Genomic DNA, 20,480 nt, shown 5'->3' with positions numbered 1-20,480 from the left:
AGAACTAGAAATTAAGACAAGGAGGAGTTGAATACACAGAGGAAATAGAAATAGCGTAAATTATGAACAGGCATTTTAAATTGGTGTTTACAAGGGAGAATATACAATCTGAAGAGATTGAATGGAAGGAGAAAGTCCCCCCTATGAAAGAAATAGAAGTAACAAAGAATGAAATAATGAAACACTTGAGTAATCCTGATGTTAGAAAATCGCATGGACCAGATGAAATAGCAAACTGGATTTTGAAAGAATGTAGTGTTATGTATTGGCTTTTCCTTAGGTGCCAATTAGTTTCTCTGTTCTCCATGGTTACACGGAAAGGTTGAAGGAAACATAGGCTTCCGGCACTGTGTGTATTTCACACTCTGTTTACATTATGGCGCTCCCAGAAGCGCGCGAATTCAACATTGAACAAAACAGAAACTGAAGGCACATATCGCCATTAACCTAATCATTTCTTTAATGTGAATACACTACATATTCCTCCCCTCTTATTTTTGATGGGTTTACACAAAATAAAATGTTACATGGTTTCTATTAACCTTTTACTAGGTTTCACTGACCTATTTGACCTCCTCAATAGAGGCTCAGTAGGAACATAAGGTTCATTAACAGATTTGTCAATGTTATGATTAGGAAGTACTTCAGTGGCACCTGCAGGTTGCAAAATGGTATCACTGCCAACACAGTCATTTACAATTTCCTTGTTTCCAACATTACTGCTAATAGTTGGTTTAATAAGTGAATTTTCAACTTGATAATTAAACAGAGAAGATGCAGAAACTGGTGATTTTCCATTTTCAATAGTATTATACCTAGCTTTCAATTAATCACAATGTCTACGCCAAATTAAATCTCCACTTTCAGTTAACACTTTTACAACATAGTTTCTGACACCTGTTTGTAACCTCAATAATAATGCCTGGTAACCAAGGTTCACCTCTAAAATAGTTTATTGCAAAAACTGCTTGCCCAACTTCAAATCTGGTTTCTACACAATCAAGAGCATTCTTCTTGTTAACTAGCACACTTTCTTCCTCCTTTGTTTTAGTCGTTTTACATATGTCCAGAGGAGATTTAAATTTTCTGTGAAACATCATTTCTGCAGGGCTTTCTTTTGTACCTGAATGAATGGTTCTCCTATTGTTATACAGAAACCTACTAACTCTTGTGTTAATTGATCCACTGTGATATTTTAGCATTCCCTGTTTAAAACTGTTAACATATCTCTCTGCTAATCCATTAGATGCTGGGTGAAAGGGAGCTGGATTGATCAGTTTTATTCCATTCCTTTCATAAAACTCTTTGATATCAGCAGAAACAAAATAAGCAGCATTATCTGAAACAATGACATCAGGGATACCAAAATTAGCAAAGCTTTTTCTTAACAATTCCATAGTATTAGCACTTGTCATGCTTGAAGTATATTGAACATCAATAAACTTAGAATAAGAATCTACTATGATAAAAAAATACTTATTTTCTATTGTTCCACAATAATCAATGTGAATCCTACTCCAAGGCTTACTAGCAAAATTCCACATCAATTTGCTAGAAGAAACTTGATTATTTCTAACACTACATTCATTACAACTCTTTGCAAGCTCTTCAATATCATCAGAAAGCCTGGGCCACCAAATGTTTTCTGTGGCTTCAGCTTTCATTGCCACAATTCCATTATGACTGGAATGCAGTAGCTCTAACACTTTAGCTCTTAAGGCAGATGGAACAATAACTCTATTTTTAAATAGAACAACACCCTTAAGAATTGATAAATCATTTTTAACATGAGAATATTCTCTACAAACATCCGAGTTGTTAGTCCATCCAAATTTTACCTGAGAAATTAATTTATTCAGTACAGGGTCTGCTTTTGTCATTTTCTGTACAACTTCAAAAGAAAAGTTAAAAGCATTGAAATTTTCTATAAGTTTCACATATTCTGGTGGTGTACCTGAATTGATACAATCATCAATAGGTAACCTACTCAAAGCATCAGCAACCACATTGGTTTTACCACTTTTATGAACAAGATCATAGATATATTGTGACAACAGAACAGACCACCGGATTAATCTTGCATTTGAATTTATTGGAATTGCTTTGTTTTTTCCAAATAATCCAAGCAGTGGTTTATGATCTGTTCTCAACTCAAAATTCCTACCTAATAGATAGTATTGAAACTTTGTGACACCAAACACTAATGCTAGCCCTTCCCGGTAAGTCTGTGAGTAATTTTTCTCAGCAGAAGTAAGTTTTTTACTAGCAAATGCAATAGGTTTTTCAACATTATTTTCAACCTGTATCAATACACACCCTACACCTACTGGAGAAGCATCACATTCTAGAATCAATTTTGACTTTCCTGTAAAGCATGATAAGACATTAGATTTACATAAAGCTTCTTTAATGACATCATAAGCTACTTGGCACTGGTTTGACCATACAAACTTGACATTGTTTTTTGTTAAATCATAGAGTGGTGACAAAATTTCAGAAAACTTAGGGATAAATCTACTATAGTAGGTGACTAATCCAAGAAATGACTGTAGCTCATGCAAGTTTTCTGGTACAGGAGCATCCTGAATAGCTTTAACCTTATTTGGTGATGGAGATAAGCCTTCTCCAGAAATTACATAACCAAGGAAATCAATGACAGTTTTATTAAACTCACATTTTCCCAGATTCAACTGGACATTAGCTTCAGCCAATTTATTCAAAACAAGCTTAACTTTATCACTTTGGTCTTCTCTCGACTTGGCGCATATAAGGATGTCATCTAAATAAACAATTAAACCATCAATATCACTTAATAACTGTGATATGTACCTTTGAAAAATTCCCGGCGCTGATGCCAGTCCAAAAGGTAGTCTTTTATATTTAAACAATCCCCTTTCAGTTGAGATAACAAGTTATTTCTGGTCTCCTTCAGAAACTTTCATATGCAAATATGCATTACACAAGTCATGCTTACAGAACACCTTATTATCTCCAACTGTAGCCAACATTTCATCAAGCTTGGGTAGTGGGTATTTCTCAATATTAATTTGACCATTCAAATGCTTAAAATCAGCACAAATTCTCATTTTTCCTGAATCTTTCAAGACGGGTACAATGGGTGAAGCTACAGGTTCTATGACTTTATTTTCTACAAGCTCCTGTATGGCAATATCAACTAACTCTTTGTGTGCTAAGGGCACTAGCCTTGCTTTGATGAATTTAGGAGTAGCATCTTTTTTCACATATATTCTAGCTTCAACTCCTTTAATAGGTAAATTGTCATTAACTTTATAACTATCCAAAAGTTGTTTAGGATTATCAGAAACATCCATGTCATTTACCGAATTCACTTTCAAAGCTTCATCTAAACCAGTTATCTTTATGCCTACTTTGCTCATTAAATCTCTTCCACATAAGTCATTACAGTGTGAATCAGTAACAAAAAATACATGATTTGTACTATAGTTATTAAACCTTACTACAAGATCAACTTGACCTTTTACCTTTATTTGATGACCTCCATAAGCAGTCAATTCTTTGGAAGATGGAGTCATTTTAACATTTAGTACTTTTATCCAATTTTCACCTATCAGTGAAACACATGAACCAGAATCTATCTCTAAAGGTATAGATTTATCATTTAACACAAAATTGTACATTTCTGGTTTAACAGATTTTAGACAATTACAAGAAACTTTCAGCAACATGCTTTTATCAACAACATTATTAGCACTACACTGGTGTTCTTCATGCTCTGGTTCCTGTTCAGAAACTGATTTGACGTTTTTATTCTTAAAACTTTTAGAGCTATTTTGCTTGTATGCATCCTTTTGCTTAAATCTACAAATTTTTTCTAAATGACCCTGTCGACCACAATAGTGGCATTCTGAGTCTTTAAACCTACAAGCAGAACTTGGATGCAGGAAACCACAATGCTTGCACTTTGACACAGTCTTGCTATGCACTTTTTGTACTGTATCTGATGAACTGGGATTACCTGTCTCTCCTTCCCCCATGTGAGCTTTTTCAAGCAACAGAATGCGTTCTAGGAGTGTTGAAGATGTTAATGCTTCTAGTTTCAGGTCTTCAGCAAGTAGATATTTGAAATAGGGTTCATGGTCCACTGCCATAAACAATTGGTCTCTCAGCCTGGCATCAAACATGGTGCCGAAGTTGCAATCCTTTGCCAGTCTCTTCAAGTCTGCATATAGCTCTTTCACAGTTAAAAAATTAATTTTTAGAACATTTATCAGTACATGCTGATGCAATTTTTATTTATACAGATGGATCAAAATCCCAAGACGGTGTTGGTTGTGCTGTTGTAACTGATAGCACAGTTTTAAAGAGAAAGTTGCCTGATTTTAGCTCTGTTTTTACTGCTGAACTGCTGGCAGTCAGCAGCGCCGTGAAGTTTGTTTTTAATTCTGTTTCATGTGGTAGGAACGTTGTTATTTTTACGGATTCCATGAGCGTTCTATCCTCTGTAAATAATTTGTTGCCTCATCATTTTTAGTGCAAGAAATACAGGAATGGCTGATTCTCATAAACAACAGAAAGAAGATAAAAGTAAACTTTTGCTGGGTGCCGTCCCATGTGGATGTCACTGGAAATGAAAAGGACGATGCTGCAGCCAAAGCCGCCACTAGGCTCACCCATATAGCAGACCGAAAAGTCCCACATACGGACTTGAAACAAGTGATCCATTGTTATACAATGAAGAAGTGGCAAGAGCAATGGACAAGGCTGGACGGCAGTTATAAATTAAAAGAAATTCATCCCTTAGTGAACCCTTGGAAGTGTCCTCCTTTGGACAGAAGGTCAAGCATTGTCTTGACAAGACTGAGAATTGTCCATTCCTACATTACACATAAATTTTTAATGGCAAGTGGGGCAGAAAGGCTGGCCCCCCAATGTCCCACTTGCCAAGTAGTTTTGACAATAAGACACATTTTAGTTCAGTGCCCTGCATTCTCTAATAAGCGCAGGGCAATTTTTTTAACAGATTTATCTTTTAAAGAAATTTTAGGGGCAGAAGCTTGTGTGAAGAACATTTTAAAGTTTTTAAAAGACATAAATTTATTTTATGAAATTTAAAATTGTGTGTGTGAATGCTTGTGAGTGTGTGTTGAAGTGTGTTCGTGAATGTCTATTGTTTTAATTCGAGCCAAAAACTCCATAAATCAATCAATCAATCAATCTAGTTTGCTCTTAAAGTCATGAATTTTTTTTGTGCAGACTATTTCATTGTCCAGTTTCTTCCAAGTGTCCACCACTCTATGTGGAAAACTATTTTTCTTCAGATCTCTTCTGTAGCTATTTTTTTTTTTTTTCCATGTCCTCTTGTGCTTCTCTTGTCCCAGTTTAATAAGTCCTCATGATTGAGTATTTCTGTGCCTTTCATGATTCTGTAGAAGGTCAGTAGGTCACCTCTCTTCTTTGCTCCAGAGTTGGTAACTCTAGCTAATCTTTTTTGGTACTGGGTGACCACAATGTCGCCGCATATTCTAGTCTAGGCCTTATCAGTGTGACCAATATTTTTTAAATAATTTCTTCATCCAAATATGCCAATGGCACTTCTATTGATCTTAGCAATTTGTAGGATTCTCCAACAATTTTGTTTATCTGATTATTATAGGACAAGTCATTTGAGATCATTACACCCAAATCTTTTTCGGATCTCTCCTTCATTACCCCCTTGGTTCCAATTTTATTTTGTTCTGATATTCTGTTTTTGCTTTTTCCAAACTCCATTATGCTACACTTGTTAATCTTGAAGTCCACTTCCCATTTCTGACTCCAATTCCATACTTTATTCAGGTCTTCCTGCAGTGATTCGCAATCCTTTTCAGTTTTTACTATCTTTAACAGTTTGCCATTATCTCCAAAGAAGCTCATTTAACATTTCACATCGTCGTCCATATCATTTACATAAATAGCAAACATTATTGGAGCCAATACAGATCCTTGCAGTACTCCACTGATCACCTCTTTCCAACCTGAATAATTTTCTCTGAGCACTACTCTCATCTTTCTACCAATCAGGAAGTTCTCCATCCATTTTAGTAGGTTCCCTTGTATCCCTCTTATATATTCCAGTTTTTTTTTTTTTTTTTTTTTTTTTTTTTTTTGTGTGTGTGGTACTTTGTCAAAAGTTTTTTGTAAGTCCAGGAAAGCACAATCAGCCCATCCATTCCTCTCTTGCACTATGTCTATTAATCTTGAGTAGAAATATATTAAGTTTGTGGTACATGATCTTCCTTGTCTGAATCCAAATTATCTTGGGTTTATTATATTGTTGTCTTCCATGTGTTTTACCCATCTATTCTTGATGATTTTTTCACAAATTTTGGCTATAGCGCTTGTTAGTGAGACTGGCCTATAGTTAGTTGGTTCTTCCTTGTTTCCTCCTTTATATAATGGTACAATGGTAGCATTTTTCCAGTCTTTTGGTATTTTTCCTTCTTTGAGTGAGCAATTTATTGTTATGTATTTTGTCCGTTAGTTCTTCTTTGCATTCTTTTAGAATCCAATTTGCAATTCCATCTGTGCCATGTGATTTCCTGACGTCAAGGTTTGATAGGTGTTCCAATATTTCTTTTTGTGTTATTGTTATCTCACTCTTGGGGGGAGATCACCTTTCATTATCTTCATCCCAATATTGTGCTTTCTAGTGAAGACAGATTTGAAGTGATTATTCATGACTTCGGCCATTTCTAATTCTTTTGTGTGTTCTATATTCCCTTGGCGTAGTTTCACCATTTCCTATTTGTTTTTAAGTTTACCATTCATGTATTGATAGAATAGCTTGGGTTGCTCTTTGCATTTATCTACAATATCCTTTTCATGGTTCCTCTTTTCCTCTCTTCTCACTTTAACATTCTCATTTCTATAGTTTATATAAACTTGCCATTGTCCAGGTTTTTTATCTTTTCTCCACCTTTTCCAAGCTCTGTCCCTTCTATCTTTTGCCTCACTGCATCTTTTGTTGAACCAGCATTTAATGTACACTCTCTCTAGCTTCTGTCTTGGTACATGCCTATTCACCCCTTCATTGTAATTATCCATCAAGATATCCCATTTCTCTTCCACTTTTGTCTCTTCCATGTAAATTTTTTCCCAGTTTGCATTCTGGAAGAATTTCTTTAGTTTGCAAAGTTTGTTTTGTTGTACATCAATCTTCCTTTCCTATGCTTTTCATTTCTCTCCATGTATATTTCTTCCTTTAGTTCAGTTTCAATGAGTATATGGTCACTCTTTCCAATTGGTGTCTTGTATTGGATTTTATCTACAATTTCAGGTTCTGTTGCAAATACTGTATTTATCTAGTTTCAACGGCTCCTCATTATTTCTGTATCTGGTGTTTTCACTGACCCACTGAGTCATTGTATATTCCATGGTCATGTCCAGTAGTACATTACCCCACAAGTCGTCTCCTCTCAACAAATTTCTTTGCAATTGAAGTCCCCCATAAATACCAGATTACCCCTGCCCAATAGTATCTCATTTAATGATTGCCTTGTATCTTCTAGCATTTTTGTATGCTCGTTCTCTTTCCAAGCGTTCGTTTTTGGGGGCACATAAGTCACCACAAACTTTCTATTTTTCATGTTCTTGTTTTCGACTTTTATCATGATCAGTTCTACATTAATCCAGTAATTGTATAGTCCAATCCAACATTGATGGATGGTATTTCACCCCTTAGTTTAGTCTCCAATCCCCATTATGTCTGGTTTTTCTTCTAGCACGTAATCATTAAGTTCATTCAGTCCTGAAATTAATCCGTTTATGTTGGTATAGGCCAAATTAAAATTTCTTCTTTCTCCATTTTTTTTTTTTTTTTTTTTTTCTGTCTTTGGTTTCCCTATTCTGATGTACCATTTCCTCAGTCTCATGTCAATTACTCTCCAATAGAATTCCTTGCTTTCTGTCTCCGTTCTCTTTGCATTTTTTCCTTTGCTTCATCTCATAGTCTTCTCTTTTTCTAATTCCTCAATACTCATTTCTCTTTTTATCCATATCTTATTGTACTTTTCACTCCTTGCCAAGTTACCTACTTTTTCAAATATGTCTTCTACTACCATTTGTGATCTTAGTTTTATCTTTAGGGGTCGATTTCTATCCTTAGAATAGTGACCAATCCTATATGTATCGTCAACGTCTTTCGCTGCGTCTTGGGCTCCCTCCTGAATTTCTTTTAGGATTTCCATTGCTGTCTCTTTTTCTTTTCCTCTCATGTACCTCGCCAAACCATGTTTTTCTTTTAGTCCATATACCACAATACATTTTCATTGCGTCTCTGACTCAATTTGCTTTTTCATTAATTACTTGGATAATTGTGTCTTTTGCATTTTTCCTGCATTTGTTTTTGGACTTTTTTTTTTTAACAATTTCTTTATTTTCAATGTTTTCCTTCCATTTCTTGATCTTTTGTATACTTTCCTCACCTAAGTTCTCTTCGATTTTTTTAGTCATTTCTTGTGCTTTGTTGTTTACCTCTTTTTTTTAAGTTTTTGCTATTGGTAGTATCATTAATTCTCTTCTTTTCATTATCACTCTTCAGCTCTCTTATATCCTTTTTAATTTCCTTAATCCCGATTCTTAGATCCAAATTAGTTTTCCTCAGTTCGGCAATCTCAATGTTTGCTTGCGCTAAGCAATCCATTTGTCCAACGATTTCGTTACTTATGTCCATAATTTCATTCTCTCACTGTATCCTATTTTTGCTCATTTCCCTCTTTATCTCCAAGATTCGACTTAAACTCCTGCTTTCGTACTTACTAAATCCAGAAAAAGCATCTTTGTGATATTCCCGCGTAGTTGTAGGAGTATTGTAATGTTTGTTTACATCGGGGGTTCAGCATGGCGTCACTAGATGGTTCTGATTCACAGTTGTTGTTCAAGTCAGACTTTTCCTTATTTTTTGCTAATTACGTCTTAATACATTTAACTAGCACTACAGAGATATCATTTCGGACACCCACGATTCCCCCCCAATACGATGCAAACCACGTTTCCGTTTTCGTCGTTTATCCTCTTCTATGGGGTCCAGCGACGACGATGGTGTCATGTCTTTGCTGATTATTACTCCTAGGTCTCTTTCTGAGTTCACTTTTTTTTTTACTTTTTCTTCACCAATTTTATAATTTCCTGATATTCTGCTTTTACTCTTTCCAAACTCCATTATACTACACTTCTTGATATTGAAGCTCATTTCCCACTTTTGAGTAGATTTCCAGATTTTATCCAGGTCTAACTATAATGATTCACAATCCTCCTCTGTTCTTACTTTCTTTAGTATTTGTGCATCATCTGCGAAGAAGTTCATATAACACTCTACTCCTTCATGTCATTTATATATATGGCAAAATGCTTGGAGCCAGTAATGAACCTTGTGGGACACCACTTATCATTTCTTCCCAATTCAAGTATTTGTCTCTAATTACTACCCTCATTTTTCTCCCAGTCAGGAAGTCTTCCATCCATTCCAATAATTTTCCTCTAATGCCACCCATTGATTCTATTTTTCTTATTAGTTTCTTGTGTGGTACCTTACCAAATGCTTTTTGTAGGTCTAGAAAGGCACAGTGCCCATCCATCCCTTTCTTGTATTGTTTCTATTAGTCTCGAATAGAAGCAGATCAGGTTTGCTGTACATGATCATCCTTGTCTAAATCCAAATTGGTTTGGATTCAGTATAGTTTTTTTCTTCCAGATGTTTAACCCATCTACTTTTGATAACTTTTTCACATATTTTTGCTACTGTGCTTGGAGACTGGTCTGTAGTTGGTTTGATCTTCATTATTTCCTCATTTATATATTGGTACAATATTTGAATTTTTCCAGTCCTGTGGTACCTTTCCTTCTTTGAGTATTTGATTATGTATATTTTGTCCATCAACTCTTCTATGCATTCTTTCAGTATCCAATTTGCAATTCCATCCAGACCATGTGATTTTCTGACAGTTTTTTTTTTATTTGATCGCTGATTTCCTTCTGTTACAGTTATTTCCTTCATTGGAGTGGGATTTCTCTCTATTCCCTCACAGTTAAGTGAATTTTCATTTGTGAATACTGATTTGAAATGATTGCTCATAATTTCAGCCATTTCTAGTTTTTTCTGTATATTCATAATTTCCCTGGTGCAGCTTTTCCATTTTTTTTTTTTTTTTTTTTTTTTAGTTTACCATTTACATACCTGTTTAGGTTGTTCCTTGCATTTTTCTATTATTTCTCTTTCATAGTTCTCTTTTCATCTCTGCATATTTTTACATAGTCATTTCTTAATTTGAGGTATGTTTGCCATTTGCTCATTTTTAGTTGTTGTGATTTTTGCATCTTTTCCTAGCTTTGTCTCTTTTATCTTTAGCCTCACTACATTTTTTGTTGTACCAGGTTATGTATACTCTTTCTTGCATTTGTTGTGGTACATATTTGTTCACTCCCTCATTATAAATTTCTTTTAGTATATTCCATTTCTCTTCCATCCTTGTTTCTTCATTTAGGAATTTTTCCCAGTTTGTGTTGTGAAAGAATTTTTTGAGTTTGTCAAAATTCATTTAGTTGTACATTAGTCTTCCTTTTCTATGTTCCTCATTTCTTCTTAAGTCCATTTGCTCTTTTAGTTTGAATTCTATTAGTACATGGTCACTCTTTCCTATTGGAGTTTTGTAATAAATTCTGTCCACAATTTCAGGTTCTGACGTAAGTATTAAATCCAGTCTCAATGGTTCCTCATTGTTTCTGTATCTGGTATTTTCTTTTATCCACTGAGTCATTGTGTATTCAATGGTCATATTGAGTAGTATGTTGCCCAAGAGGCCTTCTCCACCCTTCACTGTCATTTCTTACAAATGTATTTCTTTTGAATTAAAATCACCCATTATTACTATATTTCCTCTTTCTTTCAGTATATTAGTTCATATTTTGTAACTTCCAGCAGTTTCGAGGGATTACTTTCTGTCCAGGACTGTTTTGGGGGCACGAACACTATTACAAATTTTCTACTTTTCATGTAATTACTTTCATCTTTTATCATAATTGATTCTACATTGTTTTTTCCTTCTCTTATCTTTGTCACATTGTCTTTCCTAGTCAAAAATAATACTCCCCCACCCTGTTTTTCCTTTCTGTTCTTTGTCCAACAGTTGTATAGACCTTGTCCCACATGTGTATATATATATATATATATATATATATATATATATATATATATATATATATATATATATATATATATGCATATACATGTATGGTGTATTTGTGTTGGGAAGGGAGCAGACAGAGAGGGCACCAAATTTTGATCTTACCTAGAGCACCAAAATAGCTAGAACTGGCCCTGGTTGTTGATTATATTTAAACAGATTTGTATTTGGTACTTTCTTGCAAATTTTTGTGTGACCTTACCAAATGTCACTGGTTCCTGCTTTCCCAAGCATGTTGACATATCTTTACTGCTGTCACTACTTATATTACAGACTGTCCATCTTCTAACATAGTCAAACAGAGTCTTCTCTTCTGTTGAAAGCTTAGTTCTACCCATTCTAAATACTGTAGGTAAAGTTAAAATGTCTTAAAGTAGATTAATGGAAGCGAGTGTGAAAAAAAAAATGGAGTGTATGGAGAGTGGTTGTAAATGAATGAAGGACTGGCATGGCCCAAAAGGATGTTCTTGTCTGTTCCATAATTTTTTTGAGTGGATGAGGGAGTATGGGTCACCATATAATGGATCAGGGGGGTAAACCAGCCCTGACTGTTGGGCCCTGCTCTAGAGGGCCCAAGCAATGTGGCAAGGGACAGGATGACAGTTCATCCACAAGGTGCTAAGATAGGAGGGGAAGTGAATAGGATTTTGAAGGGTGTGTGCTTGTACTTGGCCACTCCCATATAAAGGGGAAAAGGCCATTTGGTATATATGTGTGTATATATTTTCTCTGTATATGGTGTAATCAGTTCTCTTCATTTCTCTCTTCCAGGAGGCCCAATTATAAAACAAAGATTAATATTTTTATTAAAGCAATGTGAATTGTTTTCACAGATTGTCCCTGGCAAGCTGGAATTGGACTCTGGGTGGTACTCTGCAATGGCCCAGGGGCAGGCTATGTCACTGCTGGTAAGGGCAGGTTACCACTCTGGTAATCCTCGCTATGTAGAAGCTGCTATGAGAGCTACTCATCTTTTCACTAAAGATGCACGTAATGGTAAGTATCCAATGGATCAAATTTAGTTTGTCTATCACAGTGCACTGTGGACCCCCCACACCCACACACATACTCACTCACTCTTATAGCTAAAGGTATGTTTTCTTCTGTCACAAGCATGACCTGCCTTTACCCAGACAGATACACAGAAAGCTTACAAGAAAATAAGAATGGAGGAGACTGCAAGAGAACATAAGGCTTATACTAAGCAAGAGTGTATAGGCAGATTGTGCACACATACATCCCATGAATTATTGAGAAATTTTGCTTCCCACTTATATTTTCTAATCAAGGAATATAAATTTTACATCTCATTTTACAGGAGGTGTTCGGACATACTTCCCAGGAAATAATGTTTGGTATGAAGAATATCCAACCACTCCCTCTCTGTTTGTCCTGAATGGCTTCATCTACAGCCTTTTGGGACTCTATGACCTAAAGGAGTCTCAGTAAGTATAGTGTGTTCAAACTTGGTGGAGATTTACTAAAATAGAAATAACTGATAGGATTATGTGATAATCTTTTTATGAAATGCAGGCACCTAACATTAAGGAAAGAATTGGAAATGACAAAGAACCATTTAATGAGACTTAAGAATTATAGGTCAACTATTGACTGACATGGATGAAGAAAATTGGAGTCAAGTAAGTTGAATTGGAATGCAGTGAAATGTGTTTGTAATTGTTTACCTCAAGACCTGAGATGTGAACTTACAGGAGCAATCATCAGTAATTTATCTCATCCCAGAAAACCATGAATCAAAAAGCCATCCAATGATAAAATTGAATGCCCAAATCCCTCCATGAGTAAAGAACCTTAAAATCATTGGCCTTATTTTTTTATATGTCCTTCAACCTACATATCAAGGACCTGACACTGAATATCAGCAGGAAGATAAACATCCTACAATCAGTAGGGAACACAGGCTTTGGTCAATAGAAGGAAATTCTAATCAGTCCACAAACACTAAACACTATAGTTTCCAACACTAAACACTATAGTTTCCAACAAGCAGAAAAGCAAACATACAATTTACTCTCCATCTATCTATCTTTATACCAAGAGGTTCTTCTTTCCCCTTATAAGGGAGGTAGGCAAGTCAAAGGTATGCACCTACCCCCACCCATTCAACGCCCATCCACCACCCTTGTTTCTCTCTTAAGCTCCTTGTGGATGAAGGGTCATCCTTGTCACCTAGGTGCCCATTGCCCTGGTTAGAAGCAATGTAGCAAAACACAGCACATTCACAGCAGGGCTGCTTCACTTACATGGCATCCCTCACTTTCTCCCCTCATATGGAATGTAGAGAAGATGAGAAGAAAATCACTTCAGGGTGCATCAAAGTCATTCATACACAACCATCCCCACCTGCCCCTGTCCACCTTTTTCCTTACTTGCTGAGCAGACACTTCTCATGCTCTAAGCCCCTTTCACCCCATCCATCCATCCATCTCATTCTTAGTTGTCCCCTCAAGTTCACCCTATCCACCTCTGCTCTCCACACCTCTTTTGCTAATATTTCTTCACTCATTCATTCCATGTGTCCAAACCATCCCAATAATCTTTCATCAGCCCAATCTCCCAACTCCCTTTCCACCTCTGCTCTCTTCCTCACCTCATTTTTCACTCTCTCCAATCTTGTAACCCCTACCTTACCTCTCAGACACCTCATCTCTAACACATTTAAACTTCTCTTTTTTGCCTCTTAAATTCCAAGCTCTACCCCATACAGTGTTGTAGGCATGATTACCCCTGATGTCTATTTCTCATGATAATTTTCAGTCCTCCAAGATATTTACTTGCTCCTTTCAATCTATAATTTACTTACACCCCTACTCCTCCAATTATTATCCTTTCTTGCCCATCTTCCCAGTCTCACTTCCCTACTCATAACTTGTATTTACTTGTCATGAGTCTGTCCATATATAGATTAGAAAGAGCCTCAATGACTTGAGGGTAGTGATCTTACTGCATTCATGAATGACCTGAGTTCAAGCCCTCAGGGTTGATACAAAAATGGGTGCTGGTGGTAAGGCTTCAATTTTAATCTATATGTTTGCATCATCAGACTCACAAACTTCCTGAAAAGGAATACAAGGTCTGTCCAGAAAAGTATCCAGCCATTATGAATATTTGTAGAACTGGTAGTGCAATCCTAACAAAAGTTGGTGGACACTGACAGAAGACCGTACTGCACATACATAAAGAGCCATAGTCCCATGTGACAACTCAGTTACCAGCCAGACACAGTTGAGTGCAGGTGTGTAGTTTGACTGTTGCATTGGCAATGACTGAACGAGTAGATCAGTGAATCTGTGTCAAGTTTTGTTGCAAACTTGAATATTCATCAGCAGAAACTATTTGAATGATTAAGAAGGCATTCCAGGATGATTCAATGAGTGAAGCACAGGTAAAGATGTGGTACAGACACTTCAAAGAAGGCTGAGAATCTGTCAAAAATTATCCACATTCTGATAGGCCTTCAACAAGCAGAACACCTGAAAATGTTGAATGTGTGAAGACCGCAATCAATGAAAATCAGTGATTGACAGTTCTAGAATTAGAAGATGATCTTGGTACCCTGCGAAAAAGATTTTGACGAAAGATCTTGGCATGACACAGGTGCCAGCAAAATTTGTCTTGCGTCTCCTGACCCATTAGTAGAAGGAATTTCATGCTAAAACTTCACAAGACATGCTTCAGGCTGCTACAAATGACTCAGATTCCCTGAAACCAGTAATAACCAGAGATGAGTCATGGGTCTACAGCTATGACCCAGAAACAAAAGCCCAGGGATGCTGGGAGAAGTGTGTGAGGTCAATGCGACAGTCAAATAGTACACACCTTAACTCACCTGTGTCTGACCCTGAGTTGTCACATGGGACTATGGCCACTCACACATGCACAGTAGGGTCTTCAGTCAGTGTCTGCCAACTTTTGTTAGGATTGTACAACCAGTTCTGCAAATATTCACAATGACTGGATACTTTCCGGACAGATCTCATATAGCAGCATCAGTAATATGTGGTAATATGAAGTGGGTGGGAAGAGGGAAGACTGGAGTCTTGATCCAATTATGTTCTTGACTAGTTTCACTACAGTTTTTTCAAAAGAATAGTGCTACAGGGCTAGAAGTGGCATATATGTATGTCTGCATACCTTTCCACTAGGAAAAGTATGCACATATACATATAAACCACTTCTAGCCCTGTAGCACTATTGTTTTGAAAAAGCTGGTAGCAAAACTTGTCAAGAATAAACTTGGATTAAGACTCCAGTCTTTCCTCTTTTCACCCACTTCAACTTGTCAGAATGTCTCAACAGTTAAACATACATATTCCAAAAGGCACTTGCCTCTTTGTAATAGGGGTGGCCTATTATATTGTAGTATTCCATTTTTATCTTCCTTTCTGTATTTTCTTTGGAGAGTGTGTGATAGAAGAAAGCTGAAGATAAATGTGGGTAAAAGTAAGGTGATGAGATGTACAAGGGGTGAAAGTGGCAGTTGTCTGGAAGTGAGCATTAAGGGAGAGTGACTGGAGGAAGTGGATAGTTTTAGATACTTGGGTGCAAATGTGGCTGGAAAAGGTGGAGTGAAGGTGGAGGTAGAATGTAGATTGAGAGAAGCGAGTACATGCCTTGGTGGATTAAAAAGTGTAATGAGGAATACGACATTTGGGAATGGATGCTAAGAGGAGACTATATGGAGGAGTGATTGTCCCAACAGCATTGTATGGGGCAGAAACATGGAACATTAGAGAGGAAGAGAGAAGGAGTTTGAATGTGTTTGAGATGAGGTGTCTGAGAAGTATGATGGGGGTTACTAGGCTGGATAGAGTGAGAAATGAGGAGGTGAGGAGGAGGAGAACAGGGGTGGAAAGGGAGTTGGGAGATAGGGTTGATGAAAGAGTATTAGGATGGTTTGGACACATGGAAAGAATGAGTGAAGAAAGACTAGTAAAAGAGGTATGGAAGGCAGATGTGGAGGGAGTGAACAAGAGGGGACGTTCCTAGGATGAGGTGGATGGATGGGGTGAAGGGGGCTTTTGGGAAGAGGGGAATGTCTATTGAGGAAGGACGGGAGAGGACAGAAGACAGGGGTGAATGGAGAATGGTTGTATATGGATGATGTTGTGATGCATGAGGTGGAATGGGTGGGGGGATGGGGGGTGAGGTAGTATGTGTGAGCAAAATTTGACGCAGCCCGAAGGGATTTCTCCCCGTCTTCTCCGTTTATGCATGGGCGGGCGGAGAGCGGGGGTCGCCAATTTAATGAAGCGGCCTTGCTGTGGATGTGCTGTGTCTTGCGAAACTGCTTCTGACCCAGGGCAGTGGACAAGGTGCAGGGATGACCCGTCATCCAGGAGGTGCTAAGATAAGAGGGAGGGTGGAGGGGTGTGGAGTGTATTCAGGGATGGAATGGGTGGGAGTGATTTTATGGCTTTTCCTTTTTGGCTACCTCCCTTGTAAGGGGAAAAAAGCCTTGGTATATGTATGTATGTATTTTCATCTAACCTCATTATTGACAGAAAGGTCATCTGATGACCTATTTTGATTATACAAAACATTGGAAGTGGAATAGTGGATGGAATTGTATTTGTCCATTATTGATAATCATATCCTTATTTTTTTTCTAGAAATACAGCCAATAGTGAAGCTGCAGTGCTCTTTGAAGAAGGTATGACATCACTCAAAAAGCTGCTGCCTCTTTTCGATACTGGGTCAGGGTCCATGTATGATCTTCGCCACTTCACCATCCATTCACCTCCAAACCTGGCCCGCTGGGACTACCACACAACACATATCACACAGCTGCTCCTTCTGGCCTCCATTGATGCTGACCCAGTCTTAGCCTCCACAGCTAAGCGCTGGAAAAGTTATGTTGTGGGCAAGCGAGCACCGCACAACTGAGGACCTTCAGATTTATGATTCATGAGCATCTCAATTTAATTTCTGTCATAACATAGGTGAAGAAGGTCCCTGTTCAGGGGCAGGTTAGTTGGTAGAACCCTGGTATCATGTACCTCAGTGATTTGGACACTTAGACAATAATGAAATAGTTACCTTGGTGATGGAGGACAGAAAGGAAAGTGAAAGGGGCACTTTTTGACTTGTTCCAAAGTTCACTGTCAAAAAGGTGAGGTACCCTTTCACTCCATAGATGGTTCCGTGAAAAATGCTGCCAAATTTTCTAAAAGATTCCTATTGCTTCAAATGGCATGAGATACTTGAAATTTCTGTTGTGCTGTGAGGAGTGTATGTCGCTAGGGTGGTGCACATGAGTGTGCTGGACACCAAGCTTCTGTGATTGATAGAGGGTTGCCAACAAATTATTTTTATGACTATTTTTTTGTAAAGTGGTATATAAAGCAAGTGATGTATAAAGCAAGTGGTATATAATGCAAATAGTATATGAAACGAATGGTATGTAAAGCAAATGGAAGACGTGGTATTATGCAACGTATGCAATATATACTGGACTCAATATCTTTCTACATAGTATTAATGGGATGATCATTGTACATACAGTACCTGTATAAAAAAGATAATTTAATGTTGTGCAAGCATTAGTATGGTATTCTCTGGGGTATGGGGTTTTAGGTAATTATTTTCCCATAATATGCCCAGGCAAACAGTAGAAGGTCTGAGGATAAAGAAGGGTCTTTTAAACCCCTTTGTACATATATCAGATATATATGAGTCTACTGAAATGAAAGCGATTTCATGTTTCTAGATACCAGAATATATATTTCCACGCTGACTGTCCGGAAGAGATAACTTGTCTCACTTTTTTTGCAAGTGCTGTAGTTATTCATGGTACCAGATAGTGATATCATAGCATTTTTCTTTCCTCAGAAAAAAAGCTCTTTGACCACGGGTTGCACCTCTACGAATCATGATTGATCAGGAATGTAGGAACTTGTCACTCTTAACTAAGTAAAAGAAGCATACATTGATTCTCTTGTCTTAACAGAGAATTCTTTTCTCCATGGTGATATATATATATATATATATATATATATATTTACTATTATTAGTTTATATATTTTTTTTTCTTCTTTCCCTTTTCTTTTTCTTTAAGGCATTTGCCCCCTGGGGAAGAAATAGGTAAGTCCCTTCCTTATGCAAGAATTAAAGCTATTGATCCCTTCTTTACTTAAAGTAAGAACCATGCATCAAATTGTCTAAAAGAACTGAATTATCCACTTTGCTGCCCTTGCAGAGGAAGAATTTTGCTATCCTGATATTGTTTGTCCTTACACATTTTTTCCAAATAAGCCATGCACTTGAAATGAGTCATAAAAATATTACTTTGGGGCAGTTATATGCACTTTTATGATTTAGAGGATGCAACCTCAGTTCTGTTGGAGTAAAGGAATGTAATCACAAGTTTGGGCTAGGGAACTCCTTGGCATTTTCTCTCAGCTAGATGATGAATATACACTTGTACCATGGCTTACCATATATATTGATATTTCCCCTTGGCATAGCAACTACCTGAACTGTATAATACAGTAGACTCGGCACATGTCCACACACAGAGCCAAGGGAGAATGACAACGGTGTCCAGTGCCACTTATGTGGACCAGATAAAAGCAGTTGTATCTTTTTAGAATCTCTGTGTTGTTATGCAGCTGTAAAAATATCTATTTTAAGGAACTTAACCATAGTAGATACAATATGATTGAAGGTAAATGTTCACTGTGAGTGTTAGGTATATTTCTTATTTTAGACATAAAAAGTATGGAAAGCCACATAGCATTATGATATTGTGCTGCAAGTTTGGGAAGCCTTACAGCACAATGATGGTGGTTTGCTGCAAGTTTAGGACTCTTCCACATATCAAGTAAAGAACAGCGTTGGAGATGATCTCCGAGACTGCCCAAGCCCAGAGACCTGTAGGGAGGTGTGACCAAGAGGTTGTCTTTAATGAGGGAGGATTGTTTGAGCTTGAGAATGGATACCAGGGAGGTTCTCTTGTTCAACAGTCATGCATACTCTGTCTCTGCTTAGTTTGTAAGTAACCCATTCTTGTTCTACAGCTGCGGCTGTAGTCGAGGCAACTTTTTCTGTACCTGCTGTGGTGATGGCCATGTAGTACAGTGTGAGATTGACTACAAGGGAGGACAGGTTTACACTTGGTTTACAGAGGACAGCTGTGTAACCTTTATGCATGTGTGTGTATTCACAGAGGTCAGTGGCTTCAGGACATATATACTCTTGAACAGGAACACCATGGTGACAGTGACATGTGACGAGAAAGAACTTTGAAGAAGTAGACATATCAAATGAATGTTGACATGAACACTCAGGTCCAGTTTAGGCAAGTTATGTCCATGAGAGACACTTCATATCTGTCACAGATATGTCAACTTCAATGGGATGTGTTGTGATAGGTTATTTATATAGGATCTACCTTTGGTAGATTAGTACAGCATATATACACTCATGCCTCAATTTAACGGACTAAAAGGGGGGAACACCGGTTCAATATACCCGATTGTCCGAAGTTTCCGATACTACTGTATTTCAACGATTACGTTACGAAAAAATGAGGAATGAATACAGTACGGTACTTTTACTTAAGCATACTATCCAATCTGTTAGGGTAAATACCTGGGATCTGGCCCAAAATTTTCACTCCAAGAGTACCAAGTCCAAAATTTTCACTCCAAGAGTACTAAGTCCAAAATTGTCATCAACCGAATACTTCAGCGAATATTGGGTAAGTTGTTCCTTTTGTTTACAAATATCAGACAGTTTGTTTCTTTACTCCATATTCATCACACACCTGCTTCACCGACACTCCACTTTCCAACTTTTTAATCAACTCAAGCTTCTGTGATACTGTTAAATTGACTCTTTTCCTCTTTTCTACAGGATGTACAGGTGCCATGGTTAAAAAAACTGTTGAATTATTTCACAAACAATACACAAAACAGGGCCAAAAAGGTCGAAAAATACGGACCAAACAGCACCACGTGTTCTGGCACAGTTGTAAACAAAGCGACCATAGGTCATCTGGTGGTCAACTGCGGAAACATCGGACCGCGTCCGGTCGCTCCGGACGATCTGGAAGTTACAGATTTTGTCCGTTGCATCCGAAATCCGTTAAAGTGAGGTCGGTTAAATTGAGGTATGAGTGTATTACAATCATCATTGATGTCACAGGGATATGAACTGGGTTCCATTGTGAAACTGGTGAGTATATGTGTTGCTACTTTGCAATGCTTTTATCTGATAGTGTTTGGATGTATGGGTTATGAGCAGTTGTCAGCAGAT

General features: G+C 37.4%; 1 protein-coding gene across 2 annotated transcripts in view; it reads left to right on the top strand.

The window, feature by feature from the left end:
* Hsepi (D-glucuronyl C5-epimerase) overlaps positions 1 to 19,975 on the top strand; it is a 61,198-nt gene extending 41,223 nt beyond the window's left edge. For both annotated transcript variants that reach the window (XM_076191053.1, XM_076191052.1), the window contains exons 10-12: positions 12,035 to 12,197; positions 12,520 to 12,646; positions 16,835 to 19,975. In XM_076191053.1, the coding sequence (XP_076047168.1) occupies positions 12,035 to 12,197; positions 12,520 to 12,646; positions 16,835 to 17,108 (564 nt within the window). In that variant the 3' untranslated portion in view covers positions 17,109 to 19,975. The remainder of the gene's footprint in view (positions 1 to 12,034; positions 12,198 to 12,519; positions 12,647 to 16,834) is intronic.
* Positions 19,976 to 20,480: the final 505 nt, after the last annotated feature.

The sequence above is a fragment of the Oratosquilla oratoria genome, chromosome 9 (assembly GCF_046742065.1).
Source record: "Oratosquilla oratoria isolate Oo_2021 chromosome 9, ASM4674206v1, whole genome shotgun sequence".
NCBI lineage: Eukaryota > Metazoa > Arthropoda > Malacostraca > Stomatopoda > Squillidae > Oratosquilla > Oratosquilla oratoria.
This window is presented reverse-complemented; position numbering and strand designations above follow the sequence as displayed.